This window comes from Polypterus senegalus, chromosome 4 (genome assembly GCF_016835505.1).
Source record: "Polypterus senegalus isolate Bchr_013 chromosome 4, ASM1683550v1, whole genome shotgun sequence".
Classification (NCBI taxonomy): Eukaryota; Metazoa; Chordata; class Cladistia; order Polypteriformes; family Polypteridae; genus Polypterus; species Polypterus senegalus.
The window spans coordinates 10,076,741-10,102,504 of record NC_053157.1 but is presented as its reverse complement, the minus strand read 5'-3'; the positions used below and the strand labels follow the sequence as shown (position 1 = coordinate 10,102,504).

At 43.6% G+C, this 25,764-nt stretch overlaps 1 protein-coding gene across 1 annotated transcript in view; it reads left to right on the top strand.

Annotated features, from left to right (window-relative positions):
- LOC120527133 overlaps positions 1-9,792 on the top strand; it is a 307,413-nt gene extending 297,621 nt beyond the window's left edge. Inside the window, exon 17 of the mRNA XM_039750231.1 lies at positions 9,387-9,792. Coding sequence (XP_039606165.1) covers positions 9,387-9,520 — 134 coding nt within the window. The 3' untranslated portion in view covers positions 9,521-9,792. The remainder of the gene's footprint in view (positions 1-9,386) is intronic.
- The last annotated feature ends 15,972 nt before the right edge of the window (positions 9,793-25,764 follow it).

Genomic DNA, 25,764 nt, shown 5'->3' with positions numbered 1-25,764 from the left:
TTTTTACTTGTAGGTTTTTTTGTTTGTTTTTAATTTTATTTAGTTTTAGTTTTTCACAATTTTCTAATTTTAGTTTTGATGTTGTTTTTATTACCATGTTTATATTAACTTCACCTGCTTTTGTAATTGATATTTAACTCACTTCCTATTGTCCAAATGACTTGAAATTTTGTACACTTACTCACTTCCGATGACAATACATGAATCAATACTCAGTTTCACTAATTGATCAAGGAATCCATATTAATTAAGAAATGAAGAATAGTTCAAGATATCACCAATAGATGGCGCTAGGAAAGGATAGAAATATTAAAGGAAGTGTTAAAATATTGATTAGAAAATTATACTAAAACAAACCCAGGACTAAAAAGTTGAAAAAAATATATATATATTCTGGAACGCAACCCCCGCGATCGAGGAGGGATTACTGTATGTAAATACTTTTTAAAAACCACGCTTATTTTAAGTTAACAAGTGTACTAAAAAGTAAAAAATAAGTCTCTCATATATCACTCGTAAATTAATAGCGTGGGTGCTTTTCATCAATCAACATTCAATGGACATGAATGAGGCTGAGTTTAAAGTGTTAATTGTATTGCATCGTTGTGGTGTCTTTGTGATTATTGTCAGGATGTCTTTGTTATATTTTTTGGTCGGTCAGTCAGTTAATTTCCAACCCGGTATATCCTAACTACAGGGTCATGGGGGTCTGCTGGAGCCAATCTCAACCAACACAGGGCGCAAGGCAGGAACAAACCCTGGGCAGGGTGCCAGCCCACCACAGGGCACGCACCAAGCACACTCTAGGGACAATTTTTAGGATCGCCAATGTACCTAACCTACATGTCTTTGGACTGTGGGAGGAAACCCACGCAGACATAGGGAGGGCACGGGAAGCAAACCCCAGGTCTCCTTACTGCGAGGCCACTGCGCCCACTATGCCGCCCTTATACCGCATTTATGTGTGTACCATGCACACATTTTTTCCCCCAATATTAGCATTAGAAAATCAGGTGCGCGTCATACACGAGGAAATGTAATTCTGTAATGCTTACTTCTTCTGCTTGGGCTCGCTCGCTCTCTCTCTCTCTCTCTCGCTTACTCGCCCACTCATGTGCTCTCTCTCACTCGCTTGCTCGCCCACTCGCGCTCTCTCTCTCTCTCGCTCACTCGCTTACTCGCTTGCTCGCCCACTCGTGCTCTCTCTCATTAGCTTGCTCTCTCTTTCGCTCACTCGCCCACTCGCGCTCTCTCTCTCTCTCTCTCTCTCTATAAACGCTTCCTATACAATCACAACCCGCGTCGTACACGGGGCAAAACTTTTTTCGTCATTTTCTTTGTAAAAATTAGGGTGCGCGTCTTACACAAGGGCGCGTGGTACACGAGTAAATGCGGTATTTTTTAAACTTGAATCATTCATTGCTCGATATAAACATTCTGTTCATTCTTGACCATTCTTGAGTTTTATGTTTTGTAAAGACTGGCAGCGTTCTAAATGTGAGGTATCGGCTTCTAGTAGGACAACGTTAAGCCTTGGGCGCTGAAGCTAATAATTTACCTTTTAATAAATGATCAAGTGATGAACTGTGCTCCCCCTTTGTCTTGACATTCATTAACACACCTGTCAGTCACGTCCCACACTCACAGTGGTGTTATAAATGTCTGTGAACCTCACATAACGCACGGAGGTCCCATAATAAACATTTAAATACAATACACCACTTGTGTCTCACGCAGGCACCCCTTTATCTCTTGTGTCGATCAGGTCTGAAACGTGTCTTTAAGATTGTATCCAGCAGGGGGCACTAGCTCCCTTGTTGGAATAAGTTCTTTTGTAATTGCTGCGTGTTACATAACCCGAATCTAACTTCAGTTTCTGTATTACATCTTGCCTGAAGAAGGGGCCTGAGTTGCCTCGAAAGCTTGCATATTGTAATCTTTTTAGTTAGCCAATAAAAGGTGTCATTTTGCTTGGCTTTTCTCTACATTCGTAATGGCTAACACGGTACAACAACCTAGTATGTAGATATAAAATAAAAAGGTGATATCCCTCCCTCAGTGATACGGCGGTAAGAAATCACATAGGAGAAATAACTTAGCTTTCTGTAATACAACAGCAACAACAACCTTTATTCATATAGCACATTTTCATACAAATATTGTAGCTCAAAGTGCTTTACACGATGAAGAAAAGAGAAATAAAAGACAAAGTAAGAATTAAAAATAAGACAACACTAATTAACATACACTCACCTAAAGGATTATTAGGAACACCTGTTCAATTTCTCATTAATGCAATTATCTAATCAACCAATCACATGGCAGTTGCTTCAATGCATTTAGCGGTGTGGTCCTGGTCAAGACAATCTCCTGAACTCCAAACTGAATGTCAGAATGGCAAAGAAAGGTGATTTAAGCAATTCTGAGCGTGGCATGGTTGTTGATGCCAGACGGGCCGGTCTGAGTATTTCACAATCTGCTCAGTTACTGGGATTTTCACGCACAACCATTTCTAGGGTTTACAAAGAATGGTGTGAAAAGGGAAAAACATCCAGTATGCGGCAGTCCTGTGGGCGAAAATGCCTTGTTGATGCTAGAGGTCAGAGGAGAATGAATGGGCCGACTGATTCAAGCTGATAGAAGAGCCACTTTGACTGAAATAACCACTCGTTACAACCGAGGTATGCAGCAAAGCATTTGTGAAGCCACAACACGCACAACCTTGAGGCGGATGGGCTACAACAGCAGAAGACCCCACCGGGTACCACTCATCTCCACTACAAATAGGAAAAAGAGGCTACAATTTGCACGAGCTCACCAAAATTGGACAGTTGAAGACTGGAAAAATGTTGCCTGGTCTGATGAGTCTCAATTTCTGTCGACATTCAAGTGGTAGAGTCAGAATTTGGCGTAAACAGAATGAGAACATGGATCCATCATGCCTTGTTACCACTGTGCAGGCTGGTGGTGGTGGTGTAATGGTGTGGGGGATGTTTTCTTGGCACACTTTAGGCCCCTTAGTGCCATTTGGGCATCGTTTAAATGCCACGGGCCACCTGAGCATTGTTTCTGACCATGTCCATCCCTTCATGACCACCATGTACCCATCCTCTGATGGCTACTTCCAGCAGGATAATGCACCATGTCACAAAGCTCGAATCATTTCAAATTGGTTTCTTGAACATGACAATGAGTTCACTGTACTAAAATGGCCCCCACAGTCACCAGATCTCAACCCAATAGAGCATCTTTGGGATGTGGTGGAACAGGAGCTTCATGCCCTGGATGTGCATCCCACAAATCTCCATCAACTACAAGATGCTATCCTATCAATATGGGCCAACATTTCTAAAGAATGCTTTCAGCACCTTGTTGAATCAATGCCATGTAAAATTAAGGCAGTTCTGAAGGTCAAACACCGTATTAGTATGGTGCTCCTAATAATCCTTTAGGTGAGTGTAGAATAAGAGTAATGTCCGATGGCCAAGGAGGACAGAAAAAACAAAAAAAAAAAACTCCAGACGGCTGAAGAGAAAAAATAAAATCTGCAGGGGTTCAGGGGTCATGAGACCACCTCTAGGCATTCTACCTGACATAAATGACCTCAGTCAGTCCTCTTTGTATTCAGGTTTCACATGGAAGGACTTGATGATGACGGTCACGTGAACTTCTGGCCCTTAATCCTTCAATGTAGGGACATCACGGTGCTTTGATCAGGTGGTGGTGGCACAGATCGCCACCACAGAAAACCGGAAAAAGAACAGAAGAGAGAGTAGGGGTTAGTATGGATTTTGGAGCCACCATGAATAGTAATGATAATTAATTGAATATGCAGAGCATCAGGATTAAACTAAGATGAAGTTATGACAAAGCCAAGTTAAAGTAATGTGTTTTCAGCAGAGTTTTAAAGTGCTCCACCATATCAGTCTGGCGAATTCCTATTGGCAGGCTATTCCAGATTATAGGTGCCTAACAGCAGAAGGCCGCCTGCCTCACCACTTCTTTTAAGTTTAGCTCTTGGAATTCTAAGCAGACACTCATTTGAGGATCTAAGATTAAGATTTGGAATATATATGGTGTCAGACATTCCGATATATAAGATGGGGCGAGATTATTTAAGGCTTTGTAAACCATAAGCAGAATTTTAAAGTCAATCCTGAATGACACAGGTAACCAGTGTAGTGACATCATAACTGAAGAAATGTGCTCGGATTTTCTTTTCCTTAGTTCAGATTCTAGCAGCTCCATTCTGCACTCGTTGCAGTCGATTGATGTCTTTTTTTGGGTGGTCCTGAGAGGAGTGCGTTACAGTAATCTAGTCGGCTGAAAACAAAAGCATGAACTCATTTCTCAGCATCTTTCAATGATATAAGAGGTCTAACTTTTGTTATATTTCTTAAGTTAAAAAATGCTGTCCTAGTGGTCTGATTAACATGTGATTTTAAATTCAGGTCAAAGTCAATAGTTACCCCTAAATTCCTTACCTCTGTCTTGACTTTTAATCCTAATGCATCAAGTTTATTTCTAATGGTGGTTTACGTGGCACAACAGACAAGGAAGCCATGACAAAAACCAAGTTCGGGAGTGGGAGCCCAATGTGTAGAGTCTGCCATTTTCTTTGCTGCGGTGGATCAGATGACGTTATCTCCCATCCGTCCGTCGGCTTCAAAGGTGTGCCGGGCAATGTTAAACACTTTATACTCTTTCTCCATGTGCAGGCCCTGACTTAGGTGAATAATACAGGGTGGGCCATTTATATGGATACACCTCAATAAAATGGGAATGGTTGGTGATATTAACTTCCTGTTTGTGGCACATTAGTATATGTGAGGGGGGATACTGTTCAAGATGGGTGGTGACCATGGTGGCCAGTTTGAAGTCAGCCATTTTGGATCCAACTTTTGTTTTTTTCAATAGGAAGAGGGTCATGTGACACATCAAACGTATTGGGAATTTCACAAGAAAAACAATGGTGTGCTTGGTTGTAATGTAACTTTATTCTTTCATGAGTTATTTACAAGTTTCTGACCACTTATAAAATGTGTTCAATGTGCTGCCCATTGTGTTGGATTGTCAATGCAACCCTCTTCTCTCACTCTTCACACACTGATAGCAACACCGCAGGAGAAATGCTAGCACAGGCTTCCAGTATCCGTAGTTTCAGGTGCTGCACATCTCGTATCTTCACAGCATAGACAATTGCCTTCAGATGACCCCAAAGATAAAAAGTCTAAGGGGGTCAGATCGGGAGACCTTGGGGCCATTCAACTGGCCCACGACGACCAATCCACTTTCCAGGAAACTGTTCATCTAGGAATGCTCGGACCTGACACCCATAATGTGGTGGTGCACCATCTTGCTGGAAAAACTCAGGGAACGTGCCAGCTTCAGTGCATAAAGAGGGAAACACATCATCATGTAGCAATTTCGCATATCCAGTGGCCTTGAGGTTTCCATTGATGAAGAATGGCCCCACTATCTTTGTACCCCATATACCACACCATACCATCAATTTTTTGTTCCAACAGTCTTGGAGGGATCTATCCAATGTGGGTTAGTGTCAGACCAATAGCGGTGGTTTTGTTTGTTAACTTCACCATTCACATAAAAGTTTGCCTCATCACTGAACAAAATCTTCTGTAAACTGAGGGTCCTGTTCCAATTTTTGTTTTGCCCATTCTGCAAATTCAGTGCGCCGATCTGGGTCATCCTCGTTGAGATGCTGCAGTAGCTGGAGTTTGTAAGGGTGCCATTTGTGAGTAGCTAATATCCGCCGAAGGGATGTTCGACTAATGCCACTCTCCAGTGACATGCGGCGAGTGCTACGCTGTGGGCTCTTGCTGAATGAAGCTAGGACAGCCACTGATGTTTCTTCATTAGTGACAGTTTTCATGCGTCCACATTTTGGCAAATCCAACACTGAACCAGTTTCACGAAACTTAGCAAGCAGTTTGCTAACTGTAGCATGGGAGATGGGTGGTCTCGTAGGGTGTCTTGCATTGAAATCTGCTGCAATGACCCGGTTACTGCGTTCACCAGACATCAACACAATTTCTATCCGCTCCTCACGTGTTAACCTCTGCGACATGTCAATGGCTGTAAACAAAGAGAAACTTGTAAATAACTCATGAAAGAATAAAGTTACGTTAAAACCAAGCACACCATTGTTTTTCTTGTGAAATTCCCAATAAGTTTGATGTGTCACATGACCCTCTTCCTATTGAAAAAACAAAAGTTGGATCCAAAATGGCCGACTTCAAAATGGCCACCATGGTCACCACCCATCTTGAAAAGTTTCCCCCCTCACATATACTAATGTGCCACAAACAGGAAGTTAATATCACCAACCATTCCCATTTTATTAAGGTGTATCCATATAAATGGCCCACCCTGTACAATTCCAAACAAGGCAAAGAGAGGATACAATCTCATGCTGACTCTGACGCACAGAAATAGTGCACGTTGCCCATTTCGCAGTTGGTCCTTGTCTTAAAATGCTTGCCTAGCAGCTATAAATGCTGAGGTCTTGTGTTAGCTGTACATGTGAGAAGAAAAGAAATGCAGACTGAAAATATTTGCACAGAGCACAGTGACATATTAAACTTATACAGTGGTATCTCAGCATACGTCTGCTTTGGAATAAGTCCAACTTGGTATACGTCCTGTTTGGACGCGAGAAATTTTTGCTTGGTATACGACCTTTGTTTGGAATACAACTCGTGTGCTAGAACACCGCGCGCTACCCTTGTTTACCTCTCTCGAGACAAAGCCACGACTGCCCACGAGCATCAGTACGCCAGTTGCTAGCATTCTGTGAACCACCCGCGCTATATCTCTCTGTGAATGTTCACGTGATTTTGTGTTTTTTCACGTAAATTTGAATTGATTGCTGAAAACTATGAAGGTGGCATGCGTATCTGGGACTTGGCTACTGCATACTGTATGCCGAGAACGAAGGTATCTACGGCTGTGAAAAACAAAGACGTTATTAAAAAGTAAGGTGAGGTTACATTTTCATTTATTTCATCTAATTTCTTTTGTATTTATGTATTTTAGTATCAAGCAGTATTTAAATTATTTTATACAATCTCATCAATGTATGATATGGCAATAACAATAGGATTTTTTTTCATGGGAACGGATTAGAGGAGGGAGAGGAGGGTCCATCAGATTGTTGAACCTCGGATTCAGGTGTGGTTTTGGTCCTGGTCACGGAACAGTGGACCAGCTCTACACCCTTAGCAGGGTCCTGGAGGGTGTATGGGAGTTTGCCCCACCAGTCTACATGTGTTTTGTGGGCTTGGAAAAGGCATTCGACCGTGTCCCTCAGGGAATCTTGTGGGGGGTGCTCCGGGAGTATGGGGTACCGGACCCCCTGATAAGGGCTGTTCGGTCCCTGTACAACCGGTGTCAGAGCTTGGTCCGCATTGCCAGCAGTAAGTCGAGCCCGTTTCCAGTGAGAGTTAGACTCTGCCAGGGCTGCCCTTTGTCACCGATTCTGTTCATAACTTTTATGGACAGAATTTCTAGGCGCAGCCAGGGTGTTGAGGGGGTCAGGACTCAGGATTGGGTCACTGCTTTTTGCAGATGATGTTGTCCTGTTTGCTTCATCAGGCCTTGATCTTCAGCTCTCTCTGAATCGGTTCACAGCTGAGTGTGAAGCAGCTGGGATGGGAATCGGCACCTCCAAATCCGAGACCATGGTCCTCAGCCGGAAAAGGGTGGAGTGCCCTTGAGAGATCTTGCCCCAAGTGGAGGAGTTCAAGTATCTCGGGGTCTTGTTCACGAGTGAGGGAAGAATGGAGCGTGAGATCGACAGACAGATCGGCTCTGCATCGGTCTGTCGTGGTGAAAAAGCTGTAAGGCAAAGCTCTCAATTTACCAGTCGATCTACGCTCCTACCCTCACCTATGGTCATGAGCTATGGGTAGTGACTGAAAGAACGAGATCGCGAATACAAGCGGCTGAAATGAGCTTCCTCTGCAGGGTGTCTGGGCTTTCCCTTAAAGATAGGGTGAGAAGCTCAGTCATCCAGGAGGGGCTCAGAGTAGAGCCGCTGCTCCTCCGCATCGAGAGGAGTCAGATGAGGTGGCTCGGGCATCTGATCAGGATGCCTCCTGGACGTCTCCCTGGTGAGGTGTTCCGGGCACGTCCAACTGGGAGGAGGCCCCGGGGAAGACCCAGGCCACATTGGAGGGACTATATCTCCCAGCTGGCCTGGGAACGTCTTGGGATTCTCCCGGAAGAACTGGAAGAAGTGGCCGGGGAGAGGGAAGTCTGGGCATCTCTGCTCAAGTTGCTGCCCCTGCAACCCGATCTCGGATAAGCGGAAGAGGATGGATGGATGGATTGGAACGGATTAATCATTTTCCCTTTATTTCTTATGGGAAAAATCCGTTTGGTATACGTCCTGTTTATTATAAGTCAAAGGATCTGGAACGGATTAAGGACGTACACCGAGGTACCACTGTATTCTGATTACATAGGTACAGTATATAAACCCCTGGGTCTGATTAGTTGCGGTACGCAGCAATCTGAACCTCTGTCTACGCACTTCTCTTTTTCTTGATCCAACTGTGGTCATCACTCGCCTTTGTGATGGATGGCCGGGACACCCAAAGATTGGAAGGATGGAGGAAGACCGCTACTTTGGGACACTGCCTCCCCCAAGACGCTAGATCAGCTTAGCAGTGCCCCGGATTCCTGCAAGGCACCATGGGATCCAGAGTTCGGCTTCACAGCCCTGCTGGGTACCGTGGCAGCCACCAGGAGATGCTGTAGGGAGACCGGGGGATTTTTACTTTCCGTATAACCTAGAAGTACTCCCAAGTCATGGGGACGGAAGCCCCAAAGTACTTCTGGGCTGAAGAAAAGTCAAGCCCTCCATCTGACACGTGGGAGGAAGAACGGAAGCACTTCTGGGTCAAGGACTATATAAAGGACTGTTGGGAACCCAGCAAGCAAGGCTGGAGTTGGGAGGTAGTAGGACAGAGGTTGCTGGAGGTGTGGAGGAGAGAATTGAGTGCGGTTATTGTACTGTTTATTGTAATTATTAGTATTACTTGCCTGTGTATGGTTGTTGGGGTGCTTAGAGGCACTATTACAGAAAAGGAAAGAATTAAAAAAACCTTTTTGTGCTTTTACCTGGTGTCCTGGACATTTGTCTGTCGGGTTCAAAGGAGCGGCAGTGCCCTCTAGTGTCACACCTTTTAAGTGTCTTTTAAAGCTTCATTGTTTAAAGCACTATAAAAACAACAAATCTGTTTGCATTATACATTCTTACTTAAGCCATAAAGCATGCCTTGTTTGCTCCCATATCAGATCAGATGTAACGGTGTTGGGAAAAGAATCATTTAAATTCCTCATATTTGTTCCTCTTGTTTTAGTGTCTGGACACCCAGTATTAAAAGAAGCAGACATGAGGATTGTGGGAAAACTGGTGGCCACGTCAATCAGAGAACGAAAAGAGAGACGGAATGCCCTGAGCCTGAATATTGAAGGACAGACTGGGAAAAAATAAATCTTTGTGAAGAAGAAGCAGCGCCAAGAGTGCCTTTTACGCTGAGGACAGCGCACTCCACGCTAATGGAGGTCCCTTCTCGTCAGTGAGTGGCTGTTGAGCACAAGTCTTAGTCGAGTTGTTTTATATCGGTTTGGAAGTTGAAATATTGTAATATTTCAGGGCTCTGTTCTTTTATGTGTTTCTTAAAAGTTTTTGATTTGATTTATTAAGATACAGTGATGAAGCATACTCTTGGGAGTTTGACTCTGCTGTTTATTATTCATATTTTAATGTACCTCATTCTGTGTTGATTTAAAAGTAACTGATAAATAAAAAATGATTGTATTTATTTATAAACATAGAGGAATTTCTGAAGACATTTTTAATTTGGTTTGCTTTCATCTTCACAGATTCCTTGCCCTCTAACTTCTTCTCACAATAATCCACAAACAGAATTACAGTATTCCTAAACGTTGATTTTGTTATCTTTCCTGATAATTTGAACTGATTTTCTATTCTACTAGCTGTCCACCCTGGCTGTGCCCATGTAGTGGTGAAACAGGACAAACTTTAAAAATCAATTGACGTTGGCACTATATCTGACCGTGTTCATTTCTGACGGGAGAGCGTCCTCCGTGTGAGGAGAAAAGCATGTGGCCGTGATATATCTGGCAATGAGCAGGTACCCTCTAAAACACATGTAGCTCTGATCTCCCTCTCTCAAAAACGTCAAACATTACTCTTTAACAATCTGTAGATGATGATGTCTGCTGAACAAACAGGTATCACTAGCTAAGCGGCTAGACAGGGTGTGCGCCAACATGTGGCGAGAGGTACAGCGACTCGAATGGAGGCTGGCGTGTGAGAGAGGAGAGACCCTCCCAGCTCCCTACTCGTGAAGCCCCACCCAGCTCTCTACTCCTGAGGTCCGCCTCCCCTCGGCCCGCAGCCTCCCTCTCAGATTCGCGCAAATAACTCGGTACCGTAAGTGAACTACAGTACATAGCGCAATGAGAGAAGTCGCAAAATCAACCGGAATGTTCAAGCAAATTATAGAAAAATAACCCAACCTAAATCCGTGAAGTAATTCTCTTGTGAAAAGCGGACAGACAGACAGGTGTTGGATTTTATATACAGTACTAGCCGTACCCCGCGGCTCCACTCATGTATTCGTGAAACAGGACAGTGAGGAGGACCCTGCCTGGCTCCCCACGCCTGACGTCACGCTTCCCCGTGCTCTCTTGGATTAGCGCGAATATACAGTGGTGTGAAAAACTATTTGCCCCCTTCCTGATTTCTTATTCTTTTGCATGTTTGTCACACAAAATGTTTCTGATCATCAAACACATTTAACCATTAGTCAAATATAACACAAGTAAACACAAAATGCAGTTTTTAAATGATGGTTTTATTATTTAGGGAGAAAAAATCCAAACCTACATGGCCCTGTGTGAAAAGTAATTGCCCCCTTGTTAACAAAGAACCTAACTGTGGTGTATCACACCTGAGTTCAATTTCCTGATTACTGCCACACCTGTTTCAATCAAGAAATCACTTCAATAGGAGCTGCCTGACACAGAGAAGTAGACCAAAAGCACCTCAAAAGCTAGACATCATGCCAAGATCCAAAGAAATTCAGGAACAAATGAGAACAGAAGTCATTGAGATCTATCAGTCTGGTAAAGGTTATAAAGCCATTTCTAAAGCTTTGGGACTCCAGCGAACCACAGTGAGAGCCATTATCCACAAATGGCAAAACATGGAACAGTGGTGAACCTTCCCAGGAGTGGCGGCCGACCAAAATTACCCCAAGAGCAGAGGCGACTCATCTGAGAGGTCACAAAGACCCCAGGACAACGTCTAAAGAACTGCAGGCCTCACTTGCCTCAATTAAGGTCAGTGTTCACGACTCCACCCTAAGAAAGAGACTGGGCAAAAAGGCCTGCATGGCAGATTTCAAACGCAAAACCACTGTTAAGCAAAAAGAACATTAGGGCTCATCTCAATTTTGCTAAGAAACATCTCAATGATTGCCAAGACTTTTGGGAAAATACCTTGTGGACTGATGAGACAAAAGTTGAACTTTTGGAAGGCCAATGTCCCGTTACATCTGGCGTAAAAGGAACACAGGATTTCTGAAAAAGAACATCATACCAACAGTAAAATATGGTGGTGGTAGTGTGATGGTCTGGGGTTGTTTTGCTGCTTCAGGACCTGGAAGGCTTGCTGTGATAGATGGAACCATGAATTCTACTGTCTACCAAAAAATCCTGAAGGAGAATGTCCGCCATCTGTTCGTCAACTCAAGCTGAAGCGATCTTGGGTGCTGCAACAGGACAATGACCCAAAACACACCAGCAAATCCACCTCTGAATGGCTGAAGAAAAACAAAATGAAGACTTTGGAGTGGCCTAGTCAAAGTCCTGACCTGAATCCAATTGAGATGCTATGGCATGACCTTAAAAAGGCGGTTCATGCTAGAAAACCCTCAAATAAAGCTGAATTACAACAATTCTGCAAAGATGAGTGGGCCAAAATTCCTCCAGAGCGCTGTAAAAGACTCATTGCAAGTTATCGCAAACGCTTGATTGCAGTTATTGCTGCTAAGGGTGGCCCAACCAGTTATTAGGTTCAGGGGGCAATTACTTTTTCACACAGGGCCATGTAGGTTTGGATTTTTTTCTCCCTAAATAATAAAACCATCATTTAAAAACTGCATTTTGTGTTGACTTGTGTTATATTTGACTAATGGTTAAATGTGTTTGATGATCAGAAACATTTTGTGTGACAAACATGCAAAAGAATAAGAAATCAGGAAGGGGGCAAATAGTTTTTCACACCACTGTATCACTCTTGCAAGCGAGCTATGATTCTTAGCGCAATGAGAGAAGTCACAAAATCAACCGGAATGTTCAAGCAAATTCTACAAAAAAAAAAAGATCTAAATCCGTGAAGTAGTTCTCTCGTTCGCTAGTTGAGCGGAGGTAAGGTACGCCCTGCGGCTGGCATGTGAGTGAGGAGGGCCCCACTCCCCTCCCCTCGGCCCGCTGCGTGTCTCTCAGATTCTAGCAAATAAATCGGTACTGCAAGTGAACTATGATACTTAGCGTGATGAGAGAAGTCGCAAAATAAACCAGAATGTTCAAGCAAATTATAGAAAAAAACCCAAACTAAATCCGTGAAGTAATTCTCTTGTGAAAAGCAGACAGACAGACACACACAGACAGACAGGTGTTGGATTTTATATACAGTACTAGCCATCCCCCACGGCTCCACCCATGTAGTAATGAAACAGGACAGTGAGGGCCCCGCCTGGCTCCCCACGCCTGACGTCATGATTCCCCCTGCTGTCTCGGATTAGCACGAATATATCGATCCTGAAAGCGAACTATGATTCTTAGCGTAATGAGAGGAGTCGCAAAATCAACCAGAATGTTCAAGCAAATTATAGAAAAAAAAACTCGAACTAAATCCGTGAAGTAGTTCTGTGAAAAGCGGACAGACAGACAGATGTTGGATTTTATATACAGTACGTAGTAGTGAAACAGGACAGCGAGGAGGGCCCTGCCCGGCTCTACACTCCTGACGTCACGCTTCTTCCTCCCCTCGGCCCGCAGCCTCTGTCTTTGATTAGCGTAAATATATCAGTTCTGCAAGCAAACTATGATTCTTAGCGTAATGAGAGAAGTCGCAAAATCAACCGGAATGTTCAAGCAAATTATAGAAAAAAACGATTTAAATCTGTTAAGCAGTTCTCTTGTGAAAAGCAGACAGACATACGTTGGATTCTATATAGAGAGAGAGATAGATAGTGTCAGGGATGCCAGGGGCCATGACCCGGCCGGGACGCCATGAGGGACCGGATGTGGGTCTGCGCCCACCCTGGATCACGTGGGGGTCGCCTTCCTGGTTGTTCTGGGGGCCACGGGTACAAGGCATGGAAGCTCCACCCTGTAGGGGCCCGTGGTCACCGCCCCAATGCCCCGCCACACCAGGAAGTGCTGGGGGGAAGAATTAGGACGGCGCCCGGAGAGCTGCCGGGAGGACAGCCGACACTTCCGCCACGCTGGGGCGTGGCTAGAGGAGGAATGCCGGGAAAAACCTGGTGCTCATCCGGGTCCTGTATAAAAGGGGCCGTCTCCCTTCATTTAAGGCTAGAGTCGGGTGGAAGGAGGACAAGGCAGAAGAGAGTGGAGGCGGCCTGAAGAAGGCATATTGTGGCCAGGACTGTGTGTGTTTGGGGTTTGTGCACTTTGGACTGGGTCTGTGTGACCATTGAAAACATTTGTAAATATTGCAAATAAACGTGTGGTGGTTGAGAAACAACATGTCCGCCTGTCTGTGTCCGGTTCGGAGCCACAATAGATATATATATATATAGTGTAATAAATAGAGTCTTTCAAAAATAGAAAAGATTTGGGGATCGTCCCCATATATTGTCGTCCAGACAAAGTGAAAAATATGGTTGATTCAGAATGACTTTTCAGTACAGAATGAATGAATCACAGTAACAAAATGGCGTTTAAATAACAGATGGGATGATGGGAGAGGAAATGGTTGGCAGGAAGTGACGATTGGAGGCGGGACCACGGAACCAACGTCATTGTGAGTAGACAGGAGTAGTTGAGTGTGGAACCGGAAGTGATGTCATTGGATGGGAACCGGAAGTGATGTCATCGCGGCCATTTTGGAACTGAAAATGGATGGGTTTATTTTTCTTCCAGTTTTCTGTAGGTAGAAAGAGATTCAGGTAAGTACCACGTGATAAACCCTTGTCTCGCGTGATTTTACTCACCTTTGGGCTCTTTGACTGCCTCCAACTCGCACGTGTGTGACAATAGATAATATTGGTAAATATTGTTCATTAACTATCATTCATCCATTCATTTTCCAAACCTCCTTATTCCAATTCAGTGTTGCACACCCTCATCCATGTTTACTGGGACAGTTTAGAGAGACCGTAGATTTATAGGATCCTTATGGTCACGTGTGCAGATTTCAGTGAAAATCTCATTTGCATCTTCAAATCAACACACAACACATCACCACTCTCTGGCTCCATGATCAAGGAATATAACTTCCTTACCTCAAAGTTTCTTTCTTCCTTCTGGAAACACAATGAAAACAGATGGTGGCAAAGGATCATCAGAAAATTCTCAAATTTTAATATAGAAAAAGCCCAAAGACCGAGACTGTTAAGTACACTCATGCTAGGCACGCCTGTACACCTGCTTATCCATGCAGTTATCTAATCAGCCAATCACGTGACAGAATGGGTAAAAAAAATTAGATCTCAGTGATTTCTACCATTGCATAATTATTAGTGCCAGATGATCTGGTTTGTGTATTTCTGGAATTGCTGATCTCCTCACACAGAACAGACTCTAGAGTTTTCTCAGAATGATGTGAACAACAAAAAATGTCCCTTGAGTGGTAGTTCTGTGAATGGAAACACCTTGTTGATGATGCCAGATTGAAGAAATGCAAGGGTTGACTCCGATTACCACTCTGTACAAATGCGGTGAGCAGAAAAGCACCTCAGAATGCAGAAACGGGTCAAACCTTGGGGCGGATGGGCTACAATAGTAGAAAATCAAGTCCGGTTCCACTCCTGTCAGCCAAGAACAGACAGCTGAAGACTACATAGGCATAGGCTCACCAAAACCGGACAGCTGAAGACTGGGAAGACGTAGCCTGATCTGATGAATCTCAACTTCTGCTAAGGCGTACGAGATTAGAATTCGGCACCAACAGCAACAATCCAGGCTGGTGGTAGCTGGGTAATGGTGTGGGGAATGTTTTGTTGGCACACTTTGGGCCTATTACAGGTACTCCTCACTTTACGACCGAGTTCTGTTCCTACGACTATGTCGTTAAGCGAATTGGTCGATAAGCGAGAAGCTTGGACCGGGAATATAGGATCGAAACTTTTTATGCATTTTTTCCATATGCCTTGCATACATTTATCTGTCACTTCATCCCAAGCTGATTTAATATTTTTAATGCAATGTAAAATACTGTACAATTTCCAAAAATCACGAAGGGTTACTACATCATTTTCTGTTGCTGCTACAGCTTGGGAAAAAGTCGTGCACAAATAAAACGCCTTGAACGTAGCTATAGCGCCCTGATCCATTGGCTGTAGGACAGCAGTTGTGTTTTTAGGAAGATACACTACCTTTACGTCTGGGTGTAGATCGTCAAGATGCTGGGGGTGGCCTGGAGTATTATCAAGCAGGAGAATAATTTTAAAATGAACTCCCACTTCCAAACAATAATGCTAGACTGAGGGTATGAAGCAGTTCAAAAACCAATCTTAAAATAAAGTTTGTGTCATCCATGCCTTTTTATTTGCACGATAGTAAACGGGCAGACTGTTTTTACCAACGTTCTTTAATGCACGTGGGTTTTCGGAGCGATAGACCAGGAAAGGCTTTAACTTGAACCCAGCGGCATTCCCTCCCAACAACAATGTGATCCTGTCTTTAAAAGCCTTGAAACCTGGCATTGCCTCAGCTTCTTTGTGCATATAGGACCTTTCAGGCATTTTTTTCCACCAAAGCCCGGTTTCATCCACATTGAATATCTGTTCCGGGCAGTAGCTACCTTTTTTTAATTATTCCATCCAATTCGTTAACAAATTTTTCTGCTGCTTCTACATCCGCGTTTGCCGCCTCACCGCTGTTTCTCCAATTATGCAGGTTGAATCTCCGCCTAAACTGTTGAAACCATCCATGGCTTGCTGTAAATGATTCTGTCGATTTTTCGCCTTCACGTGCCTTCAAAGTCTCAAAGATACTGCATGCCTTAGCTTGAATTATTAAAAGGCTTATCGGCAAGTTATTTTGCTTCTGGTTGTCAAACCAGATCGCCAATAATTTCTCCATCTCTTTTATAAGAGTTATTATGGCTTTAAATCCTGTCGATGATTTCGCCGCCTCTTTCACTTTATCCTTTAAAATCGTTGAAATTGTCGAATGTGCCAATTTCAAGTCACATGCTAATTCTTTAACCGTTTTACCAGCTTTTTAGTCTTGTATGAATTTTATTTTCATTGCAAGGTCGATAGCTTTCCCTCGTTTCTTAACAATTTCTCCAGATGATGCCATACTTTTTCCTTTCGTCAACATCGGTACTTTTTTGGGGTTACAAATATGTAAAAAAAAAACGAGGGTACACAGTGACTGCTTGTAGGAATGAAACTGACTGAACAAACGCATAGCAAGCCTGTAGTACGCTCAGTGCGCATGTCACCATTCGCCACTGACCGACACTCAAGCTGAGAAAGGGGATTCCCCGAATTGCAGGTCGAAACTCGATTGGTCGTTAAGCAAATAGGTCGTAAAGTTTAGGAGTACCTATATTACCAATTAACCATCACTTAAATATCATGGCCTATATGAGTATTGCTTACCATGTGCATCCCTTCACATCCATAATTTACTCATCTTCTAATGGCTACTTCCAGCATGATAACACACATCACATCATAAAACAAAAGTCATCTCAAGCTGGTTACATGAACATGACAATGAGTTCAGTGTGTTTCGGTGGGCTTCCCAGTCACTGGATCGGAATCCAAAAAACATCTTTGGGATGTGGCAGAACGTGAGTTTCCTAGCATGAAGATGCAACTGATAAATCTGCAGAAATGGCAATCATGTCGACAGAATTTCAAAGGAATATTGTAAACATCTGGTGGGCTAAATGAATGCCATGAAGAACTGAGGCTGTTTTGAGAGCAGAAGGAGACCCCACCCAGTATTAATATAGAGTTATAGCGGATATCTATACCAGGGATTTTCAACCTATGGAGCGTGGACACGTGTCATCTGGGGCGCAAAGTTTGACCGCAAATTCAGTGTGAAATCTTAGTTATCTTTGAAAGTCACTAATTCATTAATCAATCTCACAACAATAACCCTATCTGTTTTGCGATCACCGGTGACCGTTTGTCTGTGCACACTGCTTCTAGCAAAGGACAAATCCATAGAAGGCTAAACGGTTCCTGGTTAAAAATGAAACAGTGGCTGGCCACATTAAGAAAAGTAGGCAACGGAAATACTACTAATGTAACTGACAGCAACAAAGATCTGAAGAGTAGTGGCAACCGAATCCACTGCTGAACCTGACAATGATGAGACATCAACATCACATGCAGCGCTAGCATGTCAAAAGTGCAAGCCAGCGAAGGAACTATGATGAATGGTACATACAATACAATACAATTTATTTTTGTATCGCCCAAAATCACACCCGAAGTGCCCCAATGGGCTTTAACAGGCCCTGCCTCTTGACAGCCCCTCAGCCTTGACTCTCTTAGAAGACAAGAAAAAACTCCCTTGTAGGGAAAAAACGGAAGAAACCTTTCAGGTAGGTTGGGCGTGCAGTGGAAAAAAAAGGGGGTCAATACAACACAATACACAGAACAGAACACAAGTCATCCTCAATACAGTATAATAGTAAAATAAAAATATTACAAGTACAGAGTAGAATTCAATAGTAGAGGATATCCCATAATTGGATTTGGATTTGTTTAGAGTCCTGGAGACCTTGGCCATCAAGGTGCCTCCCCCTATTGGCCATTGAGTCAGCGATGGGCCAGCCAATCCGATTACAGGACCCCTCTTTCCCACGATTCCTGCAATCCTCCATCAGGGATGACTTTACCTTAGGCAGGCAAAACAACTTGGCAGGTGGGCAGTGGCACCAAGTGCCACATTTGAGTACTGAAAAGAGAAACAGAACAGGTGAGGGTTAGTAACAAATTCTAACTCTCATGTTACTTATGTTTTAATGCTAATGACCAACATTAGAGATGCAGTCTGCACAGTTAATCAGCAGCTCTAGTCAGGGTGTGCTAAACTGAAGTAGTGAGTCTTCAGCCGGGACTTGAATGCTGAGATCGAAGGGGGCAACTCTTATAGTAGCAGGAACACCATTCCACAGTTTAGGGGGTCCTGTAACTAAAAGCACGACCTCCCGCTGTTATTTTATTAATTCTTGGAATCATAAACTGACCAGCATCTTGATATCTTAATGTGCGCTCAGGTTTGTAAGTCATGATAAGTTCAGACAAGTAAACTGGACCTCGGCCATTTAAGGCTTTATATGTTAAAAGGATTTTGAAATCTGCCCTAAACTTAACCGGGATCCAGTGTAAGGATTTAAGAACTGGAGTTATGTGTTTGTATTTTTTTTGTTCTTGTAATAATTCTTGCAACAGCTTTTTGGATTAACTGGAGGCTGTATAGAGCACAGTTTGAACATCCTACTAGAAATAAATGCATAAATTTACATCCAGACAGGAGACAGAGGCACTTAAATAGGCTAATACCAGGTTAAGTACATATATATATATATATATATATATATATATATATATATATATATATATATATATATATATATATATATATATATATATATATATATATATATATATATATATAGTCACACACATGCACACGGGAGGCAGCTAATGGGCTTAAATGACAGTAATTCCGAACCAAAACGGGGGATGGCAGAGTGCACTGACTCTTTTTCCTCACTTATCTGCAGACCATCCACAGGAAATTCCGTCTGGTCCTGGTGACATCAATTCTAGTTCCGACTCCTTTGACGTCACTTCTGGGTCTAAGCCAATGGATGAAGACCTTTCCGGTTCCGTCCCCTCTGATGTCATTTCCTTTATTGGCCTTTAAAAGCCGCCACCTTTCCCCCTATCCCCTTGGTTCTGTTTGGGACTCTGCTTTGTGCACATCAGTGCTATCACTTTTTCAACTTTGCAGCCAGGAAACAATATACGGGTGGCTACCCCATACCTTGGTATGGCTCTTTTATATATATATATATATATATATATATATATATATATATATATATATATATATATATATATATATATATATATATATATATATATACAGGTGCTGGTCATAAAATTAGAATATCATGACAAAGTTGATTTATTTCAGTAATTCCATTCAAAAGTGAAACTTGTATATTAGATTCATTCATTACACACAGACTGATGTATTTCAAATGTTTATTTCTTTTAATTTTGATGATTATAACTGACAACTAATGAAAGTCCCAAATTCAGTATCTCGGAAAATTAGAATATTGTGAAAAGGTTCAATATTGAAGACACCTGGTGCCACACTCTAATCAGCTAATTAACTCAAAACACCTGCAAAAGCCTTTAAATGGTCTCTCAGTCTAGTTCTGTAGGCTACACAATCATGGGGAAGACTGCTGACTTGACAGTTGTCCAAAAGACGACCATTGACACCTTGCACAAGGAGGGCAAGACACAAAAGGTCATTGCTAAAGAGGCTGGCTGTTCACAGAGCTCTGTGTCCAAGCACATTAATAGAGAGGCGAAGGGAAGGACAAGATGTGGTAGAAAAAGTGTACAAGCAATAGGGATAACCGCTTATACCCTGGAGAGGATTGTGAAACAAAACTGTGTGGGAGATTCACAAAGAGTGGACTGCAGCTGGAGTCAGTGCTTCAAGAACCACCAGCACAGACGTATGCAAGACATGGGTTTCAGCTGTCGATTCCTTGTGTCAAGCCACTCTTGAACAAGAGACAGCGCCAGAAGCGCCTCGACTGGGCTAAAGACAAAAGGACTGGACTGCTGCTGAGTGGTCCAAAGTTATGTTCTCTGATGAAAGTAAATTTTGCATTTCCTTTGGAAATCAAGGTCCCAGAGTCTGGAGGAAGAGAGGAGAGGCACAGAATCCACGTTGCTTGAGGTCCAGTGTAAAGTTTCCACAGTCAGTGATGGTTTGGGGTGCCATGTCATCTGCTGGTGTTGGTCCATTGTGTTTTCTGAGGTCCAAGGTCAACTCAGCCGTCTACCAGGAAGTTTTAGAGCACTTCATGCTTCCTGCTGCTGACGAACTTTATGGAGATGCAGATTTCATTTTCCAACAGGACCTGGCACCTGCACACAGTGCCAAAGCTACCAGTACCTGGTTTAAGGACCATGGTATCCCTGTTCTTGATTGGCCAGCAAACTCGCCTGACCTTAACCCCATAGAAAATCTATGGGGTATTGTGAAGAGGAAGATGCAATACGCCAGACCCAACAATTCAGAAGAGCTGAAGGCCACTATCAGAGCAACATGGGCTCTCATAACACCTGAGCAGTGCCACAGACTGATCGACTCCATGCCACGCCGCATTGCTGCAGTAATCCAGGCCAAAGGAGCCCCAACTAAATATTGAGTGCTGTACATGCTCATACTTTTCATGTTCATACCTTTCAGTTGGCCAACATTTCTAAAAATCCTTTTTTTGCATTGGTCTTAATTGATATTCTAATTTTCCGAGATACTGAATTTGGGACTTTTATTAGTTGTCAGTTATAATCATCAAAATTAAAAGAAATAAACATTTGAAATACATCAGTCTGTGTGTAATGAATGAATCTAATATACATATATATATATATATACACACAGTGATCCCTCGCTATATTGCTCTTCAACTTTCGCGGCTTCACTCCATTGAGGATTTTAAATGTAAGCATATCTAAATATATATCACTGATTTTTTGCTGGTTCGCGGATTTCTGCGGACAATGGGTCTTTTAATTTATGGTACATGCTTCCTCAGTTTGTTTGCCCAGTTGATTTCATACAAGGGACGCTATTGGCGGATGGCTTAGAAGCTACCCAATCAGAGCACGTATTACATATTAAATAAAACTCCTCAATGATATACGATGTGCTTCCCGCGCGGTGCTTGATTGTTTCCTTTTCTCTGTCTCTCTCACTCTCTCTGCTTGACGGACAGGGTGTGAGCAGAGGGGCTGTTTGCACAGAGGATACGGACGCTCCTCTACAAAATGCCGCTTTATCGCGGTGTGCATACTTAAAAGCCCAAAAGCATGTATTGATTTTTTGATTGTTTGCTTTTCTTTCTTGCTCTCTCTCTCTCTCTCTGACATTCTCCACTCCTGACACGCACTTTGAAGAGGAAGATATGTTTGCATTCTTTTAATTGTGAGAAAGAAATGTCATCTCTGTCTTGTCATGGAGCACAGTTTAAACTTTTGACTAAAGGGGTGTTATTTCATGTCTAGAGGGCTCTAATAATGTTAACAGGGTGGGAGAGTGTATAAGGGCTTAAAATATATAAAAAATAACCATACAAACATATGGTTTCTACTTCGCGGATTTTCATCTATCACGGGGGGTTCTGGAACGTAACCCCCGCGATCGAGGAGGGATTACTGTATATATTTATATATATATATATATTGTCAGGGATGCCAGGGGCAACGACCCGGCCGGGACGCCGTGAGGGACCGGAAGAGGGTCAGAGCCCATCCTGGATCACGTGGGGGCCGCCTTCCTGATTGCTCTGTGGGCCACGGGTACAGGGCATGGAAGCTCCACCCTGTAGGGGCCCGTGGTCACCGTCAGGAGGCGCCCCAATGCCATGGGGACCTGTTACCCCAGCACTTCCGCCACACCAGGAAGTGCTGGGGGTAAGAATTAGGACGGTGCCCGGAGAGCTGCTGGGAGGACAGCCGGCACTTCCACCACACTGGGGCGTGGCCGGAGGAGGAATGCCGGGAACACCTGGGGCTCATCCGGGGACTGTTTAAAAGGGGCCGTCTCCAATCATTCAGCGCTAGAGTCAGGTGGAAGGAGGACAAGGCAAGAGGAGAGTGTGGAGGCGGCCCGAAGAGAAGGCATTGCGTGGCCAGGACTGTGTTTGGGGTTTGTGCACTAATTGAACTGGGTCTGAGTGACCATATTATTGTACATATATTGTGTAAATAAACGTGTGGTGGTATTTAACAACATGTCCTCCTGTCTGTGTCCGGGTCGGCTCCACAATATATATATATATATTGTGGGGAACAGCCCGGACACAGACAGGTAGACATGTTTTTAAGCACTACAACACGTTTATTTACAAATATATACAAAGGTGGAACACACACAACCCAGCGCTGCAGCACCAATCACTCCAAAGTTCAGGCCCTCAAAACAATGCCTCACTCTCTTCAGGCCGCCTCTTTCCTCACCTCCCGAGCTCTGTCCTCTTCTAGCCGACTCCAGCCGTAGATGGAGGGAGATGGCCCTTTTTATGCACACCCGGATGTGCTCCAGGTGCCTCCATGCAATCTTCCACCGGCACTCCCCCGTGTAGCGGAAGTACTGGCTCTTCCCCCCAGCACTTCCGGGTGTGGCGGAAGTGCTGAGGTCCAGGTCTCCATAGGCATCGGGGCGCCCCCTGGCGGTGACCACGGGCCCCTACAGGGCTGAGCTTCAAAGTTCTGTACCCGTGGTTCCCAAAGGCACCAGGGTGGTCGCCCCCTCGTGGTCTAGAGGAGGCGCAAGCCCTCCTCTGGTCCTCCTGGGTGTCCCGGCTGGGTAGTGGGCCCCAGCCACAGTATGTATATATATATATATATATATATATATATATATATATATATATGTGTGTGTGTGTGTGTGTGTGTGTGTGTGTGTATATATATATATATATATATATATAACATAGTTTACTGTCAAATAATGCAAAGAGTACATGTTTGGGCTCATCAGGCATACACACTCTACTGCTCCCCTCTCGTGGATCGAACCTTGGATATCAGTGTCAGAGATGAAGCCCCTTTACGCTGCGCCACATCGTGTGGTCGGGACTCAGATTATGAATGCAATGAATGTAATTACTCCGGAGCTATAGGCTGTCAAATAAACGAACTACACGTGGTGGCTCAGCGTAAAGGGGCTTCGTCTCGGACGCTGACATTCAAGGTTCGAGGTGCATTATTTGACAGTAAACTATGCAACAGTCCATGATCTGCTTCTGAAGAGGGCACCGTGGCAGATGTTTGCTGAATGGCAGGCCAACCATAAGCGTTACCTGGTAGGTAACCACCCACACAATTCAGGTCTGGACTCAGACTATGAATGCAGTATATGTATGTATATATATATATATGTGTGTGTGGACGCTGGAGAGCGCTCTTGCCCTGTGAAACCCAACAGACAGATGTGCAGGACACATTTAAAAGCACCAAGAAGAATTTTAATTCTTTTCTTAAATAAAGTGCACAAAGCACCACAATCGTCACAATTCTCAATAATCACAATACTCCAATTCTCCTCCCAGCAGCTCCATAACACTCCCTCCCAACTTCGGCTCTCATGCTGGGTCTCCACCAGTCCTTTATATAGTCCTTGACCCGGAAGTGCTTCTCCTCTTCTGTTCACGCGACTTGTCAGCACTTCCGGGTCAGATGGAGAATTACATTTTTCTTCTGCCCATAAGTACTTCTGTCCTTCCGTCCCCATGATTTGGGAGTACTTCTGGGCTATATTGGAAACCGAGTCTTTTGACAGCTCCTCCTGGTGGCACCCACAGCACCCAGCAGGGCTGTGTATCCGAACTCCATGTCCCATAGTGCCCTGCGGGAATCCGGGGTACCACTGCACTCCAGGGAAGCTGCCATCTAGCATCTTGGGGGAAGCAGTGTCAGAAAGTCGCTGCCTTCCAACCATCCTTCTATTCCAGGGGCATCCTGGCCAGGTTGAGCTGCCGGCCGTCCATCACAATAGATATATAGATATATATTACTAGATTTGTGATACAGTACCTGCCAAATAATAAAAAGAGCACATGACACGTGTTTCGCCCTAATTGGGGCTCATCAGGCGTATTGCACCTTTGCTTCCCGTTATGGGGATCGAACCTCAGATATGAGCACCTGGACTACTTTATGGAACATCACAAGATTATATAGAGATTATTATATACATTACATATAATACAAGTTAAGGGAGATTATTATTAATATACTGTATAATATGCACTAGTGAGACCTCACCTGGAGTACTGTGTGCAGATTTGATCTCCATATCACATAAAAGATACAGCAGCGCTACACAAAGTCCAGAGGAGAGTAACTAGGCTGATTAAAAGACTGTGAAGTACGAGCGATAAGGAGAGATTGAAGGAGTCAAACCTTTTCAGTTTAAACAAAAGAAGATTAAAAGGTGACATAACTGAAGTGCTTAAAATTACGAGAAGAATTGGCACGGTAGATCCCGGCAGTTACTTTAAAATGAGTTCAACAAGAACGCAGGGGCACAGATTTACATTGCTTCATTTTTAAATTTGTTACAAATATTGGAAAGATTTTCTTTACACAATAAATTACCAGGTGGTGTGGTAGGCAGTAGACGTTTAGGGTCCCTCAAAACTCAACTTGATGTCTTTTTGGGAAATTGAGGTGCTTGATAGACCAAACAACAACATGTCCTATCGCACATTTTCTTACAAATGATGGAGCTCAGAGTGCTTTAGAAGATGAAGAAAGAGAAAAAAAAAAGACAAAATAAATAAGAAAATAGAATTAGGGAACACTAATTAAAATAGAATAGGGAGGACAGAAGAAACAAAAAACTCCAGATGGCTGGCGAAAAAAAACAAAATCTGCAGGGGGTCTGAGGCCACAAGACCACCCAATCCCCTCTAGGCAGTCTACCTGACATAAATGACCTCACAATCAGTCCTCATGGTATTCGGGGTTCACATGGAGGAACTTGATGATGACGGTCATGTGGACTTCTGGCCTTCAATCCATCAATGTAGGCACATCATGGTGCCCTGACCAGGTGGTGGTGGGAGGCGCAGGTCGCCAACACAGAAAACTGGAAAAAGAACAGAAGAGAGAGTAGGGGTTAGTACGGATTTCGGAGCCACCAGGAATGATATTGATAATTAAATGCATATACAGAATATCAGGGTTAAACTAAGATGAAGCTGTTCTCATAAAGATTGTTCTAATGTTTTGAATTAGGCCTTGCGCTCCGTTAGTTTAGTTTGTATTAGCAATCCTGGAGTGACATACCAGGTGGGGTGGTAGGTAGTAGAAGTTTAAGGTCCCTCAAAACTCAACTTGATGTCTTTTTGGGAAATTGAGGTGGAGTAGCATGGTGAGCTTGTTGGACCAAATGAAGTTGTTCTCATGAACATTTTTCTGTTTTGAATTAGGCCTTGGGCTCCATTTGTTTAGTTTGTATTAGCAATCCTGGAGCGAGATACCAGGTGGGGTGGTAGATAAAGGTACGCTGAGACCCATCCAAACCCAACCAGATGATATTTTGTAAAGTTTGTGTGACTAGAAAGACCTGCTCTTGTCAAAACCGCTCTAATCGCTCTGAACGACACATCACCCACCTCCAAGTTAGGAGAAACTTTCTTCTTTGTTATCCTTCTAAACGCTC